Source organism: Acipenser ruthenus, chromosome 23 (assembly GCF_902713425.1).
Source record: "Acipenser ruthenus chromosome 23, fAciRut3.2 maternal haplotype, whole genome shotgun sequence".
Classification (NCBI taxonomy): domain Eukaryota; kingdom Metazoa; phylum Chordata; class Actinopteri; order Acipenseriformes; family Acipenseridae; genus Acipenser; species Acipenser ruthenus.
The window spans coordinates 22,874,744-22,897,018 of NC_081211.1; the positions used below are offsets into that span (position 1 = coordinate 22,874,744).

At 38.6% G+C, this 22,275-nt stretch overlaps 1 protein-coding gene and 1 long non-coding RNA gene across 2 annotated transcripts; one reads left to right on the forward strand and one right to left on the reverse strand.

The window, feature by feature from the left end:
* The first annotated feature begins 560 nt into the window (after positions 1-560).
* On the forward strand, positions 561-2,834 carry LOC117413172 (forkhead box protein I1-ema-like). Its single transcript, XM_034021972.3, has 2 exons — positions 561-1,222; positions 1,709-2,834. Exons 1-2 carry the CDS (start codon positions 646-648, stop codon positions 2,317-2,319), a joined length of 1,188 nt encoding a protein of 395 aa, XP_033877863.2. The 5' UTR covers positions 561-645; the 3' UTR covers positions 2,320-2,834.
* A 9,438-nt stretch (positions 2,835-12,272) lies between these two features.
* LOC131699640 (uncharacterized) lies at positions 12,273-21,797 on the reverse strand. Its single transcript, XR_009308233.1, has 2 exons — positions 20,945-21,797; positions 12,273-20,818 (listed from the first exon to the last, which is right to left on the reverse strand). It is a non-coding gene; the product is annotated as an uncharacterized LOC131699640 (long non-coding RNA).
* Between the last annotated feature and the right edge of the window lie 478 nt (positions 21,798-22,275).

The window sequence follows — 22,275 nt, forward strand, 5'->3', positions numbered from 1 at the left end:
TTATATTTTGGTTTTAAATAACAATAAGAAGAATCCGCAGTAATTTATATTTGAATATATAATTAGTGAAATAAATACAAAAACAAACAACTGAGCAGTGACTTTGATAAACAGAACTTTAATTAATTAATTACATAAATAAGTTTGGAGTAGAGCGAGGCAAATTATTTTTTATTCCCTCTCAGGCTCATTTGGTTTTGTGTTTACAGTGTGACACTGTAAAAGAAGGAGCTCCCATATCTCCTTTGAAAACAGAAAACTCAGGCAAAGAGAACGTTTTTAATTAAAAGGATAGGATGCATTAAAAAAAAATAAAAGTGTGACCAGTTACTTTAAAGAAAATCTTAGTTTGGGGAAGAAAAAAAACGTTTAACAATGGAAAATAACTCCTCCCAACTTCTTGTAAGTATCAAGACACTGAAATGTGGCTATTATGGTGAAACCTGAGAAATGGTCCCTAAACCCCAGCGAGGCAGCTCCACCAATCAGAGCCCAGGGGGCATGGCTAGCTGGTGTATTAAAGCTGCAGGTGAGCCACCCGATGATACACCTGTCAGCAGCTCTCCTGTTAGGAAACAGGTAGATAATTTAGAGAGAGAGAGAGAGAGAGAGAGAGAGAGAGAGAGAGAGAGAGAGCGCTTGATAATGAGCTCATTCGACCCACAGGGACAATCTCCCCCTCGCTGCAGCCCTCAGTTCCCCAACATTGGGCAGGAGCCACCAGAAATGAGTATGTACGGCGACAACTACTACCATCCGGGCAGCCTGCCCAGCCCCCAGAGGCCACCAGGTTATGACCTTGGAGACTACAGCGGGGCCACCCCCAATCCTTACCTGTGGTTCAACAGCTCAGGGATCAACAGCACTCCCTACCTGCCCGGGTCAGGTGCTGCACCATTCGTTCCACAGCACTACGGCATGCAGAGACCCTTCCTGCCAGGCGGCCCAGGGCTCGGAGCCGCAGACCTGAGCTGGTTCTCCCTTCCCTCCCAGGAGGACCTGATGAAGCTGGTGAGGCCCCCCTACTCCTACTCTGCCCTCATCGCCATGGCGATCCACAGCGCCCACGAAAAGAGGCTCACCCTCAGCCAGATCTACCAGTATGTGGCTGATAACTTCCCCTTCTATAACAAGAGCAAGGCAGGCTGGCAGAACTCCATCCGCCACAACCTGTCCCTCAATGACTGCTTCAAGAAGGTGCCACGTGATGAGGATGACCCAGGTAAGAGCAGGCTGACAACTGAGTGCTAGTCTGATTTGAGCATTTACAGTATTTCAACATATATATATATATATATATATATATATATATATATATATATATATATATATATATATATATAGATATATATATTACTGACACACCTTAATTTAAAATATACACCTGAACAAAATCAACATTTTTTGCTAGCTGGTGTTGTTCTGACCTCCACTAGCTTGTCTTGCCACTACTGTTTTTATGAGAATTTTGAAGGTATTTAGCCAGAATTAAATGTAAAAAAATATATATGTAGCACATGATTTCATAGAAAATAATAATTATTATTAATAATAATAATAATAATAATAATAATAATAATAATAATAATAATAATAATAATGACTATAGTGGCTCTAAAGGTTTGATATTTATTGATGTTCTTAAATTAGAACTTCTGTTAGTGGAAATGAAAATAAGTAGGTGCTTTCTCTGCCCCACTCTCTGCAGGCAAGGGAAACTACTGGACCCTGGACCCCAACTGCGAGAAGATGTTCGACAACGGGAACTTCCGCCGAAAGAGGAAGAGAAAGTCAGACTTAAACTCCAGTAGTGGCGGGGGGGCGCTGAGTTCTGAGAGGCCCGAAGGCAGCTCGCTGGAGGGGGGTAGCCCCCTGAGAGGAGCCCCGCTGGAGGGGGGGGGCTCCCTAGAAGGGAGCCCCAAGGCACCTGAGGCTTTACTGGACAGTTCAGAGACAGGGGCCCAGGACAGAGGGCCCTCCCCGTCATCCTCCGCTACTGCCTCCTCCCCCTGCCTCAACAACTTCCTGTCCAGCATGACATCCTATATGAACAGTGGCTCCCCCACTCTGAGCAGGCCCACGGCACTAGGATTCGGGAGCGAGATCTCTCAGCGAGCAGGACAGACCATGGGCGGCTTTGGGCCCTTCTCCCCCAACACCCCGAGCATCCCTGGAGTCAGTGGAACAGAGTGGACGTCCCCAGCACCCCCCTCCTCACTAGGCTACAGCAGCTCCGTCCTCAACCAGTTTAACAGCCACTTCTACCCCAGTCTGAGTTCTGGGGGGCTTCTCTACCCCAGGGAAGGCACGGAGGTGTAGAGGCAGGCAGACAGACAAATGTAGGAAAGTAGCAGCTCTCTCTGTCTGCCTGCCTTCAACATTTAAAAAAACAAACAAATACAGGAAAAAAAAAAAAAAAATTGTATTTTTTATTTTACTCAAAGATTATTTTTAAGGTTTTGTTTGGTAACAGTTTCTTGGCCCATTGTAAAACACAATTAGAGAGATATTGTAGGATTTTGTGTGTTTAAATTAAAGAGGTTGACCAAAGACATTTCTGCCAACTCTCCTGTAGCATTATTTGTTCTGCAAGGTTACTGCCAGTTAAGGTTTTGATACAGTACATTACTGTACTTTCTGCTATCTAATAGCTCCAGACAGAGGCTGTATCATGTATTTATTCAAGCATGATAGTCAATTCATAGGACTTCAGTGTAGTACTGGCACTTTAATGCTATATGATTTTGTTATTCCCTTTTCAATTCATCCAGATCGCTAAACAGTAATTACATTGAGTAATATTTTTTCTGTTTTTATTAAATGCATTCTTTACATTCTCTGTCACAGTAATTTTGAATTTGTATCCACAATGAAGGCAAAAAGCTTTCGTCTTGCAGCCAGATATAGACTTGTGTCATGCTAGTCTGTGCTGAAACTCAGATGTAATTCATTTACAAGTGCCTCCAGCATTTGTGGCAAAACGTTTAGTTAAATTGACAAAGGCATAAGTCAAAATGTTTGTCTGCTCGACCTGCTAAGAATTAATTTAATGTTTTGAAGTTATGAATGAAGCTTGCATCTTTTTGTAGTAGGTTATTGTATTGTAAAAAAACAAAACTATGTTTACTCTTTAAAATGTATATTTAAAATGGTTAAAATATTCAGAGAGATTGTGTATATATATATATATATATATATATATATATGTATGTATGTATATTAGGTCTTGACGATTGATGTGTTTTAGTCATTGTTTTAAAAGTGCTAAGAATTGTTATTGAGCATTTCCGGGGCAAGATACTCTATGATTGAAAGAACACTGTGACACAACTTTTATAATTTTATATGTTACTGATGTGCTGTAAATACTGGCCATTGTGGGCAAAGGGTATCATATTTGTAATAAAGTATTTTTTAAACAGAAAAAAACATTGAAATATTTCTTCCTGCAATTACTCTTTTTTCACTTACACACCCTGCGAATGAGACGAAGAAGTCAGACCTTGTCACTCTGATAAATATCATTAAGGTTTGCCTTGAAGGGTAGTTCTCCTTCATGTAAATACCAAATGATATTGGGGATGTATTCAGGAAGAATTAGCATGCCAGTAAATCCTTAGGCCTGCAATGTACATAGTAGAAATGTACCAGTTCCTAAATGCTTCAATTATGCAATTGCCTAAATAGCTGGAGCCAGGAACTCTGGCAGATAGGGAGATAACATGAAATGATTAAAGATGAAAGCCTCTTTGTGAAAGTGAATCTGATTAAATACGCTCTGGTTTTACAATCCTAGCTCACCCTCTTGTGTATACTACAAACACTGGCGGCAGGTACAGCCTAAAGCACTCTCCACCACAAAGTCACAAGGTCAAATACATGTCAGGTCCATTGGTATGGAACAATCTATCTGCTATTGTAGAACAGAATCAAATTGCATTTTATAAGGCAGATAATAATTCTGCAAATCAGGGTTTATCCTCTGCAGCTTTGAAATAATGGAAGTACTTTACATACTGTATACTTACGCTATCAGTAAAATTCTTAACTCTCCATCAGACGGTTGCTTATTTGAGTAGTGCGAGTGATTACTTGTATTTTATACAGTAAGGCTCATCTCGTAGAAGAGCCCTCTATTAAACTTATTTGAAAAAAGACCTGTAAAACAAATGTATAGCTAAGTACAAACTGAGGGCTCAGAACCAGAGGGGCGTAAGTGACATTTCTGTCAAAATGGCATATTATATATCAAATTAAATCTCTTGATCTATCTGGTGCCAATAGGACCTCACTGAAATCACAAACTGCATTGAATAAAGTGAGAAAGTAATAAAGACACAACTGCACAATCTAGGTAAACTTAGTGCCAGGAGGGCATAACTAGCACACTTACACCCTTCTGGCACAGAGTGTTGCATTGTGGGATGACTGAGTGACAGCAGATGAGTCAAAATGGCTGAAAAAAGCTGTAAAATAAAGCTTTGTGTAAAACAATATCTAACTTTTGTGGATGTTTTACTTAGTTAAATTGAGCATTCAAGCAATTAATTCACTACAGAATAAGAACCAGACCATGTCAACTGTAGAAAATCTTGTGTTATATTTTACAGTAGTATTTTTTAAGTATAATTTATGAAATATGACTGTATATGTGAACATTTATATTTTAAAGATACATATTGATTTATTAATTGTGGCTTTCCCAAGAACTTCCATGCAAGACACATTTTTCTAAACCCGTGCTGCATTTATAAAGCAGGGGCCAGTTTCACAAACCACTTGTAGGCAGCAGTCTGTAAATCCATCTGTATCATGTATTAGAACATTCATTTAAAAAAGACATTTGGCCAGATTTTTCAACAACAAAAGAGGAAAATTCAAATGACATATTCAAAGACTCTTCTTGATGAAATGAAGTTTGATATTCATGAAAACGTCTAGACTGCTGTTTGGTTTCCTTCAAGCTTTCTGTGCTTTGTGAATAAAACATGTAAGATATACTGCATTTCGTAGCATTGGCAAACTGGGAGGTTGTCAATGGATCCAAAACACAAAAGCTTGCACAATTGCAAGATTCCTTTAGGCCGAGATTATTGTGTTGGCAGAGCTCTGAGACACAGTTCACATGGTTCCAGTCCCGACTGTGGACAGTCCTGCCTTTTAAATATTTGTCCTTGTACTTAGACTGGTACCCCACTTATCTCTGTGCTGGACAGTAAGATGTATTTAGGGGTGTAGTTCTACCTGGAAAGGTGCCCAATAATTAGGTGCCTAATTATTGTTACATACCTGTTAATAGGTAATGATACCCTTTTATATAAACAATTGTTGTAAAATTAAACAGTCCTTGAAGTAGACTGTTGAACTTTAAGGTGACATATGCGGTACTGTTATGAATTTGTGTGTTAAATGTATGTTTTTCACTACTCTGTAGATAAGACCTAACTTAGCCTCGCACTGGTTGCTAGCCCTTAAAACCACCTCTGCCTGTACTGTATGTGTGGAGAGATGTTTCAAGAATTGGAAATTTGCTTCAACTGAATGACGATAAGGGGGGCAGTTAAAAATAAATGAATTATACAACCTTTAAACTTCAGTTTATATGTTATCCCAGCATGTTCATTTAAGGTACAATGTCCCAGTGCTTTAAAACCAGGAGATGTTTTCCTGAAACCGAAACCTATAATCACATCTTGATTTTACCCAAGTAAAAAAAAAAGCAGTTAAAAGCAATTAGTTGAATGATTTCCCCTAACTGCTGTTTACTTGTTATTAGTTTTAGCCGTAAAGCATTCAAAAGATGATTTCAGTCACTGTAAGGTGACCAGGCGTCCCGGTTTAGTCGGGACAGTCCTGGTTTTCCATCAAAGGTCCCGTTATCCCCACATTTTTCTCGAAATCTCGCGGTTTTCAGCCACTTCGCGACACACTCTAAATACCTTTTGTCAAAATAACGTAAACAACCATTTCCTATAACTGAGTTTATGGCACCTGCAGTGAAAACTAAATAAACCCGGTATTTGTTTTTTACTTATTCATTGTATTGATCCTCACTTATTCATATTAAACATCATTATTTCATTGTGAACAGGCACTAAGTTTACCCGTTAATCGACTTTGGTCGACTTTCCTTTTGCTGTCCTGTACATGGCTTGCTTTCCTCGATCAGTGGGCCCCAATTTTCATTCAGTTTGGATAAAAAGTAGGCCTGAAATATTTTGCTCAAGTCTTGTTGGCTAATACAGTATATAGAACAGAAATACCAAGGCTGAAGCAAAGTGAGACAGTGTGACTGACAATGCCCCTGACAATGACAAGGGCAGCTCGAGTTTCATAGGTTCTGGCAATGTGCTGAAGTGTGTGTTTTATTTATGGGTAAACTGCTGCGGCCTGCCTGGGGCACTCAAACAGCAACTGTAAATACAAGGCTGACTCCTGCTATCCTCAGGCAATTAGAGGTTATTTACAATAAGAGATTAATGAGAGGGGTAATCTAACCAAACCCCCCGATGGCCCTTTTTATAGGGTTCTGACAGGTGTCAATTTTCTCCTCTGTATGACATTAGTGTGAGCCAACTGGGGCACTGCTCTGAGTATCATTGATGTCAGCCACGGAGAACCTGCAGTCCAGATAGAGAGATGGATCTCACTGCTTCCCAGACCCCATCGACTGCTCACTGACTCGATGACCCTGTCAGCACATTCGATGACCCTACAGGAAAAGCCCTCATTGGGCTGTTCAAATTACTATAGTCACAGACTGGGAAACTCCCAAAAGCTGGGCTTTAAAATAAACTTAGGAAAGACGGTTTTTGCTTCAAATCACTTTAACAAACCTGATGAGCAAAATATCTGCAGCTGAGCTATGTCCTGCAAACACAGCATGGTGGGGTTGACCCCTCTCCACTGAAACAATGTGATTATTTATTTAAACCTGCTTATTAGAGTCGCTGAAGGAAGTTTTTATAGGAAATGTAGCTTTTAATTTAAATAATATACTGTAAACACAAGGTTTCATGTGATTGGGTCCTTCTAAAATTGGGTCTTTAATGTAGGTATGACTTGCCTTCTCTCCTGTCACAAAATCAATTGCTAAAGCAGTAGTAAGTATAAGTACATGGTCATTAAAAACACATGGTCATTCTATACATGTGGACTTTTGATGCAGGTTCGATGTTTCTCTAAAGAAAGGGTGCCAATAAGGTGTGAAGTTGGCTTCCTGAAATGTTGAACTATTTTTATAGAGACAATTCAGTTTCAGCAAAATTGGAGTTCATAAAAGATATATATACAAATACTAAAAATAAATGGAACATTCAAACATGAATACACCAAATACACATTGTGTTTGGAATACACTTAAAAATGCAGGTACATTAACTACATGCGCCACCCTAATATTTACTACACGCACTCAGCAAACATGCTGTGATGTTAAGGATGGAACATTACCAACACGTATGCTATCGTTTTATTTTCCCGATAGTATAATTTTGTACTTTTCCAAACAAGGGTCCCTGCTTGACAGGAGTTATCCACAGTATTGTTTGAAAATGCTGATTTACTGGGAAAAAAACTGGTTCTATTCTAGTATGTGAATCCTCAAATTCAGTACTTTCCGGTATAGCTAGAAAAACGGCTTTTTTAACAGTTTTTTGCTGCTGAACCCCTATCTTTACCTGTAGCTTATTTGTATAACCTTCCTTTCCACTTGAGTGAACTACAAGGATGCATGCAGCAGTGTCACCTGAAAGGACGTGCCAACGGAGGAGTCATTCTCTTTAGACTCCTAGCAATCCCACCACTAGACCATTAGAAAGGACTGCATGGGAAACTAGGATGTGTCTCAATAAGTGTTTACACAAAGAGAAGGATAGACTGCTGATTCTGGCATGTAAGACTGGATTGAAACAATACTACAACAAAAAGAAATTCATTTCACAATGGAAAGAGAATGTTTGACTGCTTATGTTTGTGCTTTGTTTTCAATTAATTTAGGCCAAGCTTTTATCGTAGGGCCCAATTAAAAAAAAAGCATTTTATTATTTATTCATTTATTTATTTTTATTATTATAAATGTATGCAACAAGTGCATATGGATATCTTAGTTTTTTATCTGATGTCTTATAAATGATCTCTTAAAAAGGATAGCACACATTCACTCAGTTTAATCCTTACATTTATATTAATCGATAAGTCTCTGTTAGCCTGTTTTTTTCACACTGAAAGTTTGCAACTTTTAAGATAAAAAGGGTCAGCTGTAGACTAGAAAAAAGCCCCTAAATTAAATATCTGAACTGTTGTATGGCAAACTTTTTTAAGGAAAGTTATCCTTTCTGAATAAACATGCCTATGATGTTTTTGAGCTATGAGAAGCCTCCAAAAAACTAACGAGGTACCAATTACATGCCAGTTTCGTTCAAGTAGAACATAACTGGTAGAATCAAAGGTACCCAGTATAAGGTATGAGCCTTAAATAGTGTCTCCCAGGGCTCCATACAGGAACTTATAGAGTAAGTAACAGCATTATACATCCCCACCTGTTGCTACAACTGTTTAAATAAAGTACCTGTCATTTTTCTTTTCATTGTTAACATCCTGACAACTTTTTACACATATACCTTTAAAGTCTGTTTCAAAGCTGTTTTCAAAATTTCCGCTCTAGTGCACTGTGGTTTGAGATCTGTCCTCTAAATCAGTGGAGAAAGAGTGATTTAAAAAAAACATAACAGCAGGTGCTCTGGCTTTTCTGTTCCATACCACATCATGGATCGTTATTGCTGTGTTACCTGTTTCACAATGTGGGTAATAATCCTAACACTCAGTGCACTAGAGTGGAGATTTTGTAAAAAGTTGTCAGGATGTTAACAATAAAAACAAAAACTGCAAGTACGTTATTTAAACAGTTGTAGCAACACATGGGAACGTGTAACATTACATTTTTCAGAACCCGCTTCTTACTCTATATGGTCAGTTTCTATAACTAAATAAAATTTTGATATTCATAAAAAAATGTCTACTCTGTTGATAAGGAAACCAATAACAGTTTAGATCAGTTTGTATTAATAACATGGGGAAAAGCTGTGAATAGATGTGATCCACCATTACTTATACAAATGTAGAAAAAAAGCCCCAGTATATCTTTCCTGCCCTTTGGTATAATTCTTTTGTAAAATACATTGTACTACAAAAAAAAGAAGAAAAAACAAAATAAAATAGAAACATAAGTTTTTCCACCAGCAGTGACCTGCTGTCTCTTCCATAATATATCTTTTTTAGAAGCCTAGAATAGTGGCGGTACCACAGGGTTCTGCTGTGTACACCAGGCAGCAGAGCCAATGTGAATGCACCTGGAGATGTCAAATGAGTGTGATTCTAATCAAGCCCCAGGCTTTGTCAGAGCTGTCCATCAGCCTGCCAGCGGTGACGAGGCCCTGTCCTGGGCTTGTGCCTTCTGTTTACCTCTAAACAAGGGCAGCAAGCCTTCGCTTTGCGCCTCCAACAACTTCCTTGGGTAACTTATTCACTTTTTATCTCATCTTTCCTACTAACAAGACTCTGATAGTGGAGGTGTGGGCCAGTCTGGCTTCTTTGTGGACAGCTGGAATCATTCTGAATTTTAATGACTGTTCTGCAGGCACTTCATTAACTCCAAAAGGTTTAGTTTGAAAAGCAGTTGGCTGTGCAATGTGTTTGTGTGTTTATTTTGATTGTTTTGCATCAAAGGTGAAGGTTTGATAGCACTGGCTGCAGACAGACACCATGTAGCACCGTCTCCTGATCTCAAGGACCACTTTCATTCCAGGATTTCTCCGGATTGAGCCTGATTGTGCTGCAATGTTCGTTGCTGTGACCCATAAAAAAAAATGTACATCTTAATAGTACATCACTTGTAGTTACTGGTATTGTTTTTGCTGCCACTATTTCCATAGCAATTTAAACCAGTTCCTTGAAAGACTGTTCTATGGTCATTATTAAAATACATCCCTTAGTTAATGGAAGAAAAACAGTGAGGGTTTTAGGCAAGTGGTGATGAGGCAGCTGAATGTACAGAACTGCTCAGAAAGTATTAGCATGCTGGGCACTGTGAGCCTGTGCAGCTTAGTGACTCCTTTCAGTACTATTGCCCTGCTCCTCTCTCTTCAGTCATACAGTATGACAGACAGCTGCACTGCCACTACAGTGAGAATTCAGTAATGGTAGGGGTAAGTGTCAAACAGCATAGCTGCTGTAGATTGCAGTTTAACTACTGTGTTGAACTGCAATAAAACTGCAGAAGGAATAGTATTCGAAAGAATTACAGTAACAATATATAATAATAATAATATAATATCTTTATTTTTATATAGCTCCTTTCATAGTGGACCACCGTTACAAAGCACTTTACAGAGGTAGGCTGTGAACAGTGCATTATATGCAGAGTCACTTACAATAGGACATTGATTTAACATCTCATCCGCAGGATGGAGCACAAGGAGGTGGAGCACAATATGGACACTGTGCACTGCTGTACTGCACTTTAACTGCGGTTGATCTCCATAATGAGCACTATCAAGGGTTCTGTCTCTTTAAGAACAGAGAAGACGCCAAAGGAGGAAACTTGAATTTTTTTTTTTCTCAGTAAAACCGTTAAAAGTGTGAAAGCGCTGGACGCCCGCTGAAAACTTGTTTGACCTGTCTAATTGCCAAAAGAGCTTAACAACACTTTGTCCTTCTGAACGCTTCAATGTCAAGTGTACGCCACTCTGTGTCAGTGATCAAACCGTCTGTCAACGAGTGCTGGATCTGTCTGTTAGATCAAATTACTGCCAGCTTTTCAAATTTATCCACTACCTGATACCCCTAGGATGAAATATGTGAATTGCTCAATGCTCTAAACAGGGTTTATATTGGTTGGGTAAAAGCAAGCATGTGTATATTGTGCAGTTCAAGCTCATTAAGTTTACTTGGAGATATTAGTATGTTGTAAAACCCCCAGGGAAAACTCTGTTTCATTCCATTATTTGAAGTATTTCTAAATGGATTTTACAGTTATATTACACATAGGCTTTGTGCACTCTAGCAGAAAAAAAAAAAAAACCTTAACTATGAAATCTAAACTAAATTAAAAAAATAAATAACTGTAGGTAATAAAATGTATGAAATGTTTGCAATATAATTTGCCTGAACACACTGAATAATGTAATGCAATATTGATGCCACAGCCATAACTCGTGTTCACAGATTGTAAGCCTAGCTGTTGGGGTGTGGTATGACATCATTCTGATGTGCTCCAAACCTATTTGTAAGCGAGGTTTCTCACTGTGTGTGCTCTGCAGAAAGGTCATTTTCCAAATACAGTTATTATCCAGGGAAGAGCCTCATTGAGCTTTTCAAACCACTATTTATTTGTATCTACTGTTCCCCTCAGGGCTAGGAACATCCCGTGAAGTCTCCAACAGACACCCTGAGCCATGTTCCCACCACAAGCTGAAACAAGTCTTGACGAGTTTTATCAGACGTGCCTGCGGCTGCGCTGTTATCGAAGCTCTCCAGTTTTTTCCAGTGTTCTCGTTTCTTGTTAACGCTGAGGTAACGGCCCATTCCAAGCTCTATCAAAGCCCATCTGGACAGCAGTGCCCAGTTCTTGCTCACTGCTGCATAACAATAGACAGACCTCAGGTCACCTATTAACTTTTAATCAATAAGATTAGCAAATAAGTGTGCCATGTGCCAAGTCGAGTTGTTTATTGACAAAACAGCCGTCCTTTTTTTAACATGTGTCTTTTATTTCAAATGCTAATTCAAATCAACAAACAAGTGTGTCTCTCGTTTACCCCCACCCTGCAAATTCTGTTTGTACGCAAACACGGCCTGATAACCATTCAGTGCTCTGTCGCTGCCGTGTAGTGCATTCAGAGCACTCCGTCATCAAAGAGGCTGAGGACATACACATGTGGTCCAGTCTAAAATAAAATAAAAAAAACACACACACACACACATTTATGGTGCTCATTTTATTTTAAATGTATAAAGTGCATCAGTGCTCAATGCAAAACAAACATAGTAACAAAACAGGTGTTTCTGATTTTTGCACTGATAAGCTTCTGCTCCACAGCAAATTCCACACCTCTTATATACGCTGACTATGAAAACATTAGTAAATGGAAAATGTGTCCATTTTGTTTTTATTCCATTACAGTTTGGTGCTCATATTTCTTATGTATGTCGTGCTCAGTACCTTGTCGCTGCTTTTCCAATGGTAATTTTCTACTTCACCACACATTTCCCTATTGTATATCTATTGTCAAGTATCTATTACGATGTGACAGAACTTCAAAAGAAATTTGTACATCAAAATGTCTGTTTTTTTTTATTTCCTTCTAATTTTCATATTTGAGTCTGAAAACTGGTCTGTTGATTTCATAATATATTTCTATTTATTTGAGCTGCCCACTCTCCTGTTAGAATCCGTCATCCACCCCTCTTGTGAACGGGCTAAACTCCTGACTGGTGTGTGAAATCCACTTATCGCTTCAGCAAAGTGAGCACGATGGCTTCCCGCCCATTGTCATTCTGTGTGAGATCATTCAGATAGTCAAGCGATGTGGGCTGGGAGTAGCAGGGCTGTTCTGTGTGCTGGTGGGCAAGGGTCAAGGCCAATGAAGGACACAGTTTAGTGATACTGCAGGAAACTTGCTTTAGTTTCTGTAACTAACTTTTACAATTAAAGTTAATCTCAGCTTTTTTTGTAATCATTTCTCTCTTCTTTTCACTATTTTCTCAGGTTTTTATCTAGTAAGGTATTTTGAATTATGTATTCCTTTTATTTATGAACCATATATTGAAAGTGAATTGTATATTTTGTTATTGTCTGGAATTTTATGATAGTGATACTGTATTTTGATGTCTCATACAGCACAACGCGGTTTCACTCTGTGGAAATACATATCAGGGGTTAACCGGCTTTAATAAATGGCATTGAGAAGACTTCATTATTCAGAAGCAAGAAGCAATACATACAACATTGTGGACTCTTCACAAAAGCCTACAATTGAAAACGTGCATGCGTATTATTATAAACACGAATGCATTATGTGCATTGAAAAAAAACTATTATAACTATTATAATTCATTATTATTGAAAAGCAAGAAGACATCAGAATTAATTCGAATTGACCATTTCTCTTTAAAAAAAAAAAAGCAAAATGCAGAGCTTCAATCAGGAAGAGTGCTGTAGTAGACCAGAGAAAAGCAGGCATTATAGACCCTGTGTGAACAGGATGGCTGGGTGGTGATGTCAGACCAAGAAGTCAGGCACAAGTACTGCCGGTTGAGACGCACATGCACTAGTATTTATCAAATAATAAAACAAACGAACAAAGGACTTCTACAAAATAAAACGGCACAGTGGCCAAAATAAACAGACAATAAGTAAAATAAGTATCATGCTGATTTTAATCCAGCATGAGTGTTTTTCAGTTATTTTGTTCTCTCTCTCTCTCTCTCTCTCTCTCTCTCTCTCTCTCTCTCTCTCTCTCTCTCTCTCTCTCTCTCTCTCTCTCTCTCTCCCCCCAATATATTTAAATAATAACAACAGTAAATAATAATAATACAAAATAATATAAATAAACACAGGGCTGAGGTGTACCCCGTCACACCCTGCTACACATCTCTAACAGGCACATTTTTAAAAAGTGATGGTTGCACATTATTGAGGTAGTTTGAATAGAGTATTAAAAGTTAGTGAAGTGTAAAATGTTTACACTCTAATGTCAAATATGCAATAGAGGTATAAACATGTGTTAGATTTGATGGAATCTAACACTGTGAGACGACAGGTGTAACTCTGACAGGCCCCCTGTTTTATTTTGTCCACAGCAGAACAGCAATGCACATTTAAAAAGAACTGAAGCTGATGAAACATAGAAACATGGCTTCCAAAAAAATGGAATGTTTATGTTTTGGCCTATTCTGGCATGACTGGTGTAGGCCAACAGTGAACACCTTTGAATATGTCCAGTAAAAACAAATACACATCAAAACCTAGCTGTCACGCTTAAGGGGCTGAATTAAAAGCTAGTGTGGGTTGAATTGCAAAACAAATGTAGTAACTTACTAACGCTTTTTAAAATTTTTATTTATTTTTTTTATCAAACCGGTAGCAGCTAAGCAGCTGCTTAATTTTGTTTGTGCTTTATGAATTAGTTTGTACATTTCTGTATGAACTACTGCAGGATTTTTCCATTTAAAACATTTAAAGTCAAGTATATTCATGTTCTTGCAAACATCCTTTTAAATGTCATTTCTGGGGTTATCATTTAGTAAGGAAAGTGGTTTAAATCCTTAAAAAGCAAGTAGCTTGAAATGTAATTTTCTTACATGTTTTATGCTGTTTGCAGCCACTCTGAGCATTTCTTATCACAGTCACTCGAATACTGTGCTTTTTATTTGTGTTGCTCTTTCAGTCCTCAGTTGCTTTTTTGTCAAGCTGAAGAATGCAAAATGAATTTATATAATTCAAAAAAGAAACTCCTTTATACAGGAACAGGACAAAATGTTTTTTTTAAGAACTCGGTGCTAAGATAAGGTGAGATCTTGAGGTCCCGTCAGGACTGAAAGGGTTAAAATAGTCTCCATTAAGGTGCTTTCTTCTGAGTTTACTTCTAGAGACGTTCCATAAATACACATAACATCACCCAAAGTGTCATTATGGAAGTAAATGTCACTTTTGTAGCAGGTTTTCTTTTCAACCTTTATAAAAAAAAATTGCATGACACCGACAAAAAAGACTTCAAGACTGGTCCTTAATAGGTTAATCAGCATGTATTAATTCATAAGTTTGTTTGTTTGTTGTTTCAAGCCTTCGGCGGGTGGGGGTGGTGGGGGGGTTGGTCCCTTTATGTTTGGTTTTGTAAGGCAGACCTGCCGAGTCAAGCACATGTCAGGGCTTATATCTCTTTGGAAACACAGTATTCACCTTGTAATTGTGATTTAGATGGTTAACTGCCATTAGTGTAAGAATTACACATATTTGCTGTCCAGTATTTGCATACATCAGACCACTCAAGCAAGTTCCACAGGCAAAGTTGTTTTCAATTTTTTTACTGGGATACTACTATACACTGCTTGAGGTAGACTGGCACCTCACTGGAGCCAGACCAAAAGGAAGCTCCTCAGATTAAGAGACTTTGGGTAACCACCTTTACTAGCTCGAATGGCTTGCTATGGCTTATTTTGCAAACACACGAGAGACGGTCACAGCTGGATATTGTCACGATGTAACCCATAATAAAAAGGAGCATGTTTTAATAAGCTGCTGCCTGTCATTTCCAGCTCAATCTGGAATAAACTACAATACTTTACGGCAGTTTTTTTTTTTTAATCTTTCCAATTCAACTCAAACTGTGTGCCAGGCAGGCACTTACAGGAACTGCATGTCAGTGATTTGAAATTGAGAGCCCAAAGGCAAAGATCTTATCAGGGGGCTCAGTGCTACACCGCTGATAACACATCCACCTGCCACCAGCAAATATTTAGGACGATTTCAATTGTTACAAGATATTGCATTATTTTTACATACAATTACATTATTTTTTACACATTATTTTTACATACAATTACCCATTTATTCAGTTGGGTTTTTACTGGAGCAATCTAGGTAAAGTACCTTGCTCAAGGGTACAGCACGATTTCAACGAGATCAATTGAATTTCACACTTTTCCATGATTCCATTCTTTAATCTGCTTGTTATTTCGTGTTACAATTTAACTGATAGACTACAGCTATGGCTAAACATTTTGCATCACCCTATAGAATTAACACATTTTGCTTCATTAAGTCAAATGCAACCTGCTGAATAATGTTACGTTAACAGACTGAATTGCATAGCGCTTTGTTGTTTTCCAAAAACTGACAAAAATTGAAAAATGTGACATTTCGAAATCTAACGAAATACTGTACTACTATTATGGCTTCCGGTAGACTTTTGCAATATCATTTTGTAGTTTCTTTGATTACATGATGTTAAGTAAAATATCTAAATTCATATAGTTGTTGTGTTTTAAATCATGTCTCAATCCTAGAATTCCAGGTGATGCAAAACCCTCTTGCATCACAAAACATATTTTATTTGATTTCCATTCATCATAGGAGGCTGTGTGGTTCAGTGGTTAAAGAAACAGGCTTGTAACCAGGAGGTCCCCGGTTCAAATCCCATCTCAATCACTGACTCATTGTGTGACCCTGAGCAAGTCACTTAACCTCCTTGTGCTCCGTCTTTTGGGTGAGACATAGTTGTAAGTGACTCTGCACCTGATGCATAGTTCACACACCCTAGTCTCTGTAAGTTGCCTTGGATAAAGGCGTCTGCTAAAATAAACAAATAATTATGGTATGGTATTTCGGCATGCATTAACCCAGCTGTAATTTAACTTTTGTGAAATAGGCACCCCCTTTAAAAAATATTTCCTGAAGAAGGTCATGAGGAAATTTGCTGGACATTTAAATGTTTTTTTTGTTTTTTTTTTGTCTCTTGCTATTGTTTATAGATTAAATACAGAAGCAAATGCCAAATGCCCATCACTTATTTCTATACAGTAGATGAGATTTACGGATCTGTGTTTGTAGCCTGGGGAGGGGTGTAATTATTGCACAATGTTGTAATTAAAACAATATATCAACAGGTACACCTGCCGAAAAAGCTGTGGCATTGTTCCACACACCTGCAGAAGAGCGAAAGAAAATGCTTACACAAGGGTATCAGCACTCTCAGACTGGCTGGGTGCAGAAGCTGCTCTCGGCAGAGATACTTTTCATGCCACTAAGAAACACCACAATGCACTCCAGGAACTACTCCACAAGGGATGCACTAACCGTGCTGGTACTGCGAACCACTCGGGGCCAGGTACACGTCCCACACCAGGGCAGCAAAGCCCTGCTCTGCTTGAGAGGAGACCGGTTCAGCACGGAGACCGGATCAGCATGGAGACCAGCTCCAGTTTGTTTTTTCCATAGTGCCAGGTGCATAAAAGAGCCATAAAAACAAAAGAAAAAAAAGGTTTTGTTTATTAAAAAGCTGACTAAATAGTAGTGAATAAGACACAGGGGGCTACATTCTCAGAGCTATTTAATCTAATTTGTCATTAGCTCAATTCTTTACAGAAAAGAAGAAACACACCCAATGAAGTTACCAAAACAGGAATAAACAACTAAGGCTTTGAATTCAGGGGCTCGCATTAAGTATTAAGTTGTTTCTTATTCATTTTAGACGTTTAATTCATGTTTTTTTCCATTGTGCAAAAATGGGGCTAATGAGGAATTGCAGTAAATAGCTGTCACTAATTTCCTATCATTAAATGCTTTTTATTCTAGTTGTATTAACAAGCTTATAAAGAAGAAAAAAGCACATTTCTTTTGACTGCTGTTTAGCATAATGGAACAAAATGAGTACAATGTGATCACTTATGCAAGCTTAAGTTGCAGATTTGCTAAGTTTTTCTCCAATGCAAAGTTGTATTTTTCTAAAGCACACTGTAAGTAAGACTAAAAGCTGTTAGAGCAAATTAAGGCACAAGCATCCTCAGGAGAGGACAATGGCGTGATAAAGCACACTCACTCTTTCAGAAAAAGAAGAAGGAATGCACCCAAAGAGCACTAAAGCATAGGAGAACGCAAAGACAAGCGTGACATAAAGCAAAGTTCTGGGAAAGCATCGTAAAATAACAGGGCAAACTACAGTAAGCTATGATTGCATTGCACGAATAATCAAGTGAGGATTGGCCATTGAAGAACATGGCTGGCAAACTCCACTCCTCAGATTCCATTGTTCTAGTTAGATAATGAATTAATAATGTAGCTCGTTAGGTGGAACTGGAACATACTGGAGGAACAGAAATGTGTTTTGGGGGGTTAAAGAGCTGCTCTATAGGTTGGGGTTCCAAGTATTCCTCTGGTGGCTCGGATAGCAGAGTGACTCTTGGGTGGCGTCACAATGTCAGTGAGAGGCCCAGCTGTCCGTCTGCCTGTCTCTCTGTACCACAGTCGTGGTCTGTCTCGGGGTTCTGTTTGTGCAGGCCTAAGCCGCTTCTCTCTCCTCACAGGGCTGGGTGCTCAGGAACAAGGCGGTGTTGTTGGCCCAAGCAGCACGCTGCTGTTGACACAGTAAACACAGTGACATGCCGCCTGCTTTCCTGCCAGCAGGCTGTGCAACAATCCAAACCAACCCAAAACACATAACAGCGCCAGGGCGTTTTACCCATGCCACGACTCTGAAAATGACTGCACTGCACTGATGTAGGGACGCAAAAAACCTGTTTGGTTGCCCAGTCCCATCTTTTAAGAAGAGATGATGTATGGTAACAAATAATACTTTACTCATCTCTAGAACACAATAATAGTTTCCTCCCTCTGTAAAAATCCCTGTACAATAAATCAAAAAGTAAATGGCCAGTGTTATGCTGTAAACACAATAAAAAATGTAAGTGATTTTCCACTTGGATAGACTTGCATAACAACCTCTTGGCCAAAAACTTTCCATTTACAAACTTTACGACAGTATTCTGTGATAAAATCATGGAAAGGTACAGCAAAAGTAAAAGTATGAGAACATGTAACCACTGAATCACAGAGACGTCTGGTTAAGTTACGGTAAGGTATGGCACAAGGATAATCAGCACAGTAAATGATTACCATATGGGAAATGAAATGCAAATTTTCCCATTTACTATTTTGACAAACTGTATAATTAGGATGGCATTTTTGGCCTGTAGTATTGTATAATAATCCATCAAAACTGTGGATTATGATGACACACTAGCCTTCCAGTGCTATCTCTTCAACAAACACTGCACTATACACCTTAGAGCTGTTTAAACTAAAAATATAAACTGCACTGTATGTTCACAAAAGAAGGTAATATAAATATTGAGGAACCACCCTAGATTTGAAGTGATGCCAAACGTTGGGGCCTTCAAGGTCTGACACTGTCCACACTTAACACCTGCAGAGGCCATACTTCACTGTCTCTACTGCCCCCTCTGGTGGAGTTCTGTATTGACAGATATTTGACTCTGGTCCATATTTTCTAACCCTGGCAAGTTATTATTATTATTATTTATTTCTTAGCAGACACCCATATCCAGGGCGACTTACAATTGTTACAAGATATTGCATTATTTTTACATACAATTACATTATTTTTTACACATTATTTTTACATACAATTACCCATTTATTCAGTTGGGTTTTTACTGGAGCAATCTAGGTAAAGTACCTTGCTCAAGGGTACAGCAGCAGTGTCCTCCACCTGGGATTAGACCCACAACCCTCCGGTCAAGAGTCCAGAGCCCTAACTACTACTCCACACTGCTGCCCTACCTACGTTATGCTGAGTATCTCTTTCTGAAACAGGTATACAAAATCTTTCAGGATTCCTATAGTGTAGGACTAATATTCTATTACTAAAATTCTATTTTAGTAATAGAATATTGGCCAAACTTTATTTTCCCTTTTGATGTAAAGATCTTGTTAAATCTGGCCCATCGTACTGTTTTCTGCTGTGTTTTGACAGTACATACTCTAAAGTACACAACAAATCTGGATGAAAGGAAAGCATTCCATGTAAAGGTCATCCTCTCAACCCAAAACACACTCCTAATGATGCTGTGTTTACCGACACACTGTTAACAACAGATAGCCGGGCCATAGTTTTCCTCAAAACCATATTGGCTTGTGCTGCTGTGTTTAGTAAACTGCCCCCTCACTCCTCCACCTGCCTGCCCTCATGTACAGTACCACTGCCACAGGGGGGTGAGCAATGTTATGTGTAAATACAGCACTCATGGGACACAGACACAAGGGCGAATGGATGTCCTTTGGAATATGGACCCATTTCTGTGGCTGACACTACTGTATCATACAAGAAACTGGATAGCTTACATTTACTAGACATTTTGAAGTACTAAGTTACCAAATACTTAATCCTAAATTCAGCCTGTTGTCTAAATCTGAAAGTAGTCAATTATTTTTCAGCAATAGTTAACTAGTACACAAGTGGCCACTCCAAGTAAATAATAACTAAGTGTTAGAAAGTCAATTAACTCTGTACTAGGTACTTCCATGCCTTTATAATTGTACTACTTGTGTACGTCTGCGAGTAATTGGCACTAACGTAGTATCTAAGCAGTATTTAATAGTGCAGTGGTTGATCTGTGGGTTATGGACTCGTCCTGTAAAAGGCTATTGAGTCTGGGAGTATATGAACATGAACTCAATGATGGTCAGACTCATATCTGTAAGCTGTAAAATAGATAGAACAGGGTTAACGTCTGGGTTAGGAATGCACTATTTTGTATTTAAAAAGCTGCAAGAAGTTTATTTAGCATTTTCAATTCCTTGTCTAGGAAAAAATAAGTTTAAGATTATGATTTTATGTCAGTTTGAATAAGGTTTCATTGATTAACATCCTAGCTGACAAAAAAACGAAATATTAATATTTTATAATCTTAGGTTTAGAGAATTGTTTATTAACAATTCATAAGATTAGGTTAGGAAACAGAAATGTATTTGGGAGAGTCCTACATTTGTTTTAGTTTTTTGTCCTCAAAGGGAAGATACATCTCGAGAAAGAGTGATGGGTTTATGCACAGAAGCATTGCATATGTGTTCAGTTTGTGCTGATACACCTGGAGCAGTAGATGTCCCAGTCCCTTCTTCAGTGGATGAATCGATAACACTTGCTTGGGAAGTCTGTGGATGTGGGTTTGGGTCCAGCCTTTGCCCTGTTAGTCATTTTGAAGTGTATTTCAACTATTGGTTGCTGAAACCTCAAAAGAATGCCTTAAAGAAACAGATAAGACGAAACCGTTTGGTAAATATCAAATTGAAGGAACAACCAGTTTTGATAAATATCTGATCTCAGTTGATAAACTGAGGAGATAACCAGGGTTTTATAAATAAACTTACAGTATGTGGCAAAAGTGATTAAGTAACCCATGTGTTCAAAGATACTGTGTTCTCCGTTCCTTATAATTCCAAAAACAAATCGAATTGCTAATATCATATTATTAAATGCACTTTTAGAGGTAAAAAAAAACAGGCAGAGCCCAGTGAGTCTGGGAAAAGCACAGTGAATGCATTGTAAACTGCAGGGAAGTACATTAATGTTAAAAGCAAGCACAGAAAATAAGTATATGTGAGCACTGAAAACATTACGAAAGCAAAGTGAACCATAATAGAAAAGCGAAGAAGGAAGCATGTTTAAGCGTAGAGTAAAATGGTAGAAGTGTGTTCCCATGGTGGTTGTAAAGTGGGTGGCACCACACACCCCACTAACTCCTAGCACCACATGTCCTCTAGCGGTTTGTAATGGCGATATTAAAGCCATGGTAAGATGAAGCAACGTTCAGAATAGATGCAAAGCCGCTAATCCCACGCAGCTGATAGAGAAACCATCTCTGGTTGAGGAAATTAAGAATATAGAAAATCCACAATTGCAAAGTTCCACAGGACCCACAGGAACAGGAAGTCTAGCTCATTTCCTTGACAACCACGCATATTCGATCCTCCTGAAAGATGGGTTAACAGCTCAACTCTGTTTCTGCGTTTCAAACTGGTATCCAAAATAACCCGTCTTCAGCATACATCCAAGTAACATGTGCTGCCTTTTAAACTCCCCCTGACTAGTCCACTCGACTGACAGAGTCCCTGTCTCACCATCAGCTTTATATACAAGAAGAGGAAAAAACAACACAACACTTGTATTCTATTTTATCATAAAATATTTGAAATGTCAACACCACAAATCAACTATTTACAATGTGGTGGTAGGAATGAACTATGCCACATGTTGTGCATGGTGGTGTTAGTATCAGAGGTGTTTATCAGCTAACACAGAGTGTTTCTTCACTAAATACAAAGCTCTCTGTGTTTGGGCCCACTCTTCTGTGTGCTCACAAACAAGCTGCCATGTAAACACAGGGAAGGTCACTGCTGGAATACAAAGGGAGCCTCTTTGTATTGCAGACAGAAAGTAAAATCCATTTGAGATGGGCTGTATGCTGACATATAGGCCAGTCTACACAGTACTGTAGCTCTTGCCCTCCAGTATCAGCAAAAGACAGCGTAATTGATTTAAAATTCATTTCTTGCCTTAGTAACACTTCACATTAAACACCTTTAACTACAGTGCACTCATAGTGTAATAACACATTTCAGTTACACATTTGGATGGAAAGGTACAATGCAACATCATTCTTAATTTTCTGTAATTACTGTACACTGTATTTCCAGCAGGG

Excerpts from the sequence above, each read along its gene's own strand:
- LOC117413172 (XM_034021972.3), top strand. The coding sequence starts at position 646 with ATGAGCTCATTCGACCCACAGGGACAATCTCCCCCTCGCTGCAGCCCT. Across the intron at positions 1,223-1,708 it reads ACGTGATGAGGATGACCCAG|GCAAGGGAAACTACTGGACC; the intron begins GTAAGAGCAGGC and ends CACTCTCTGCAG.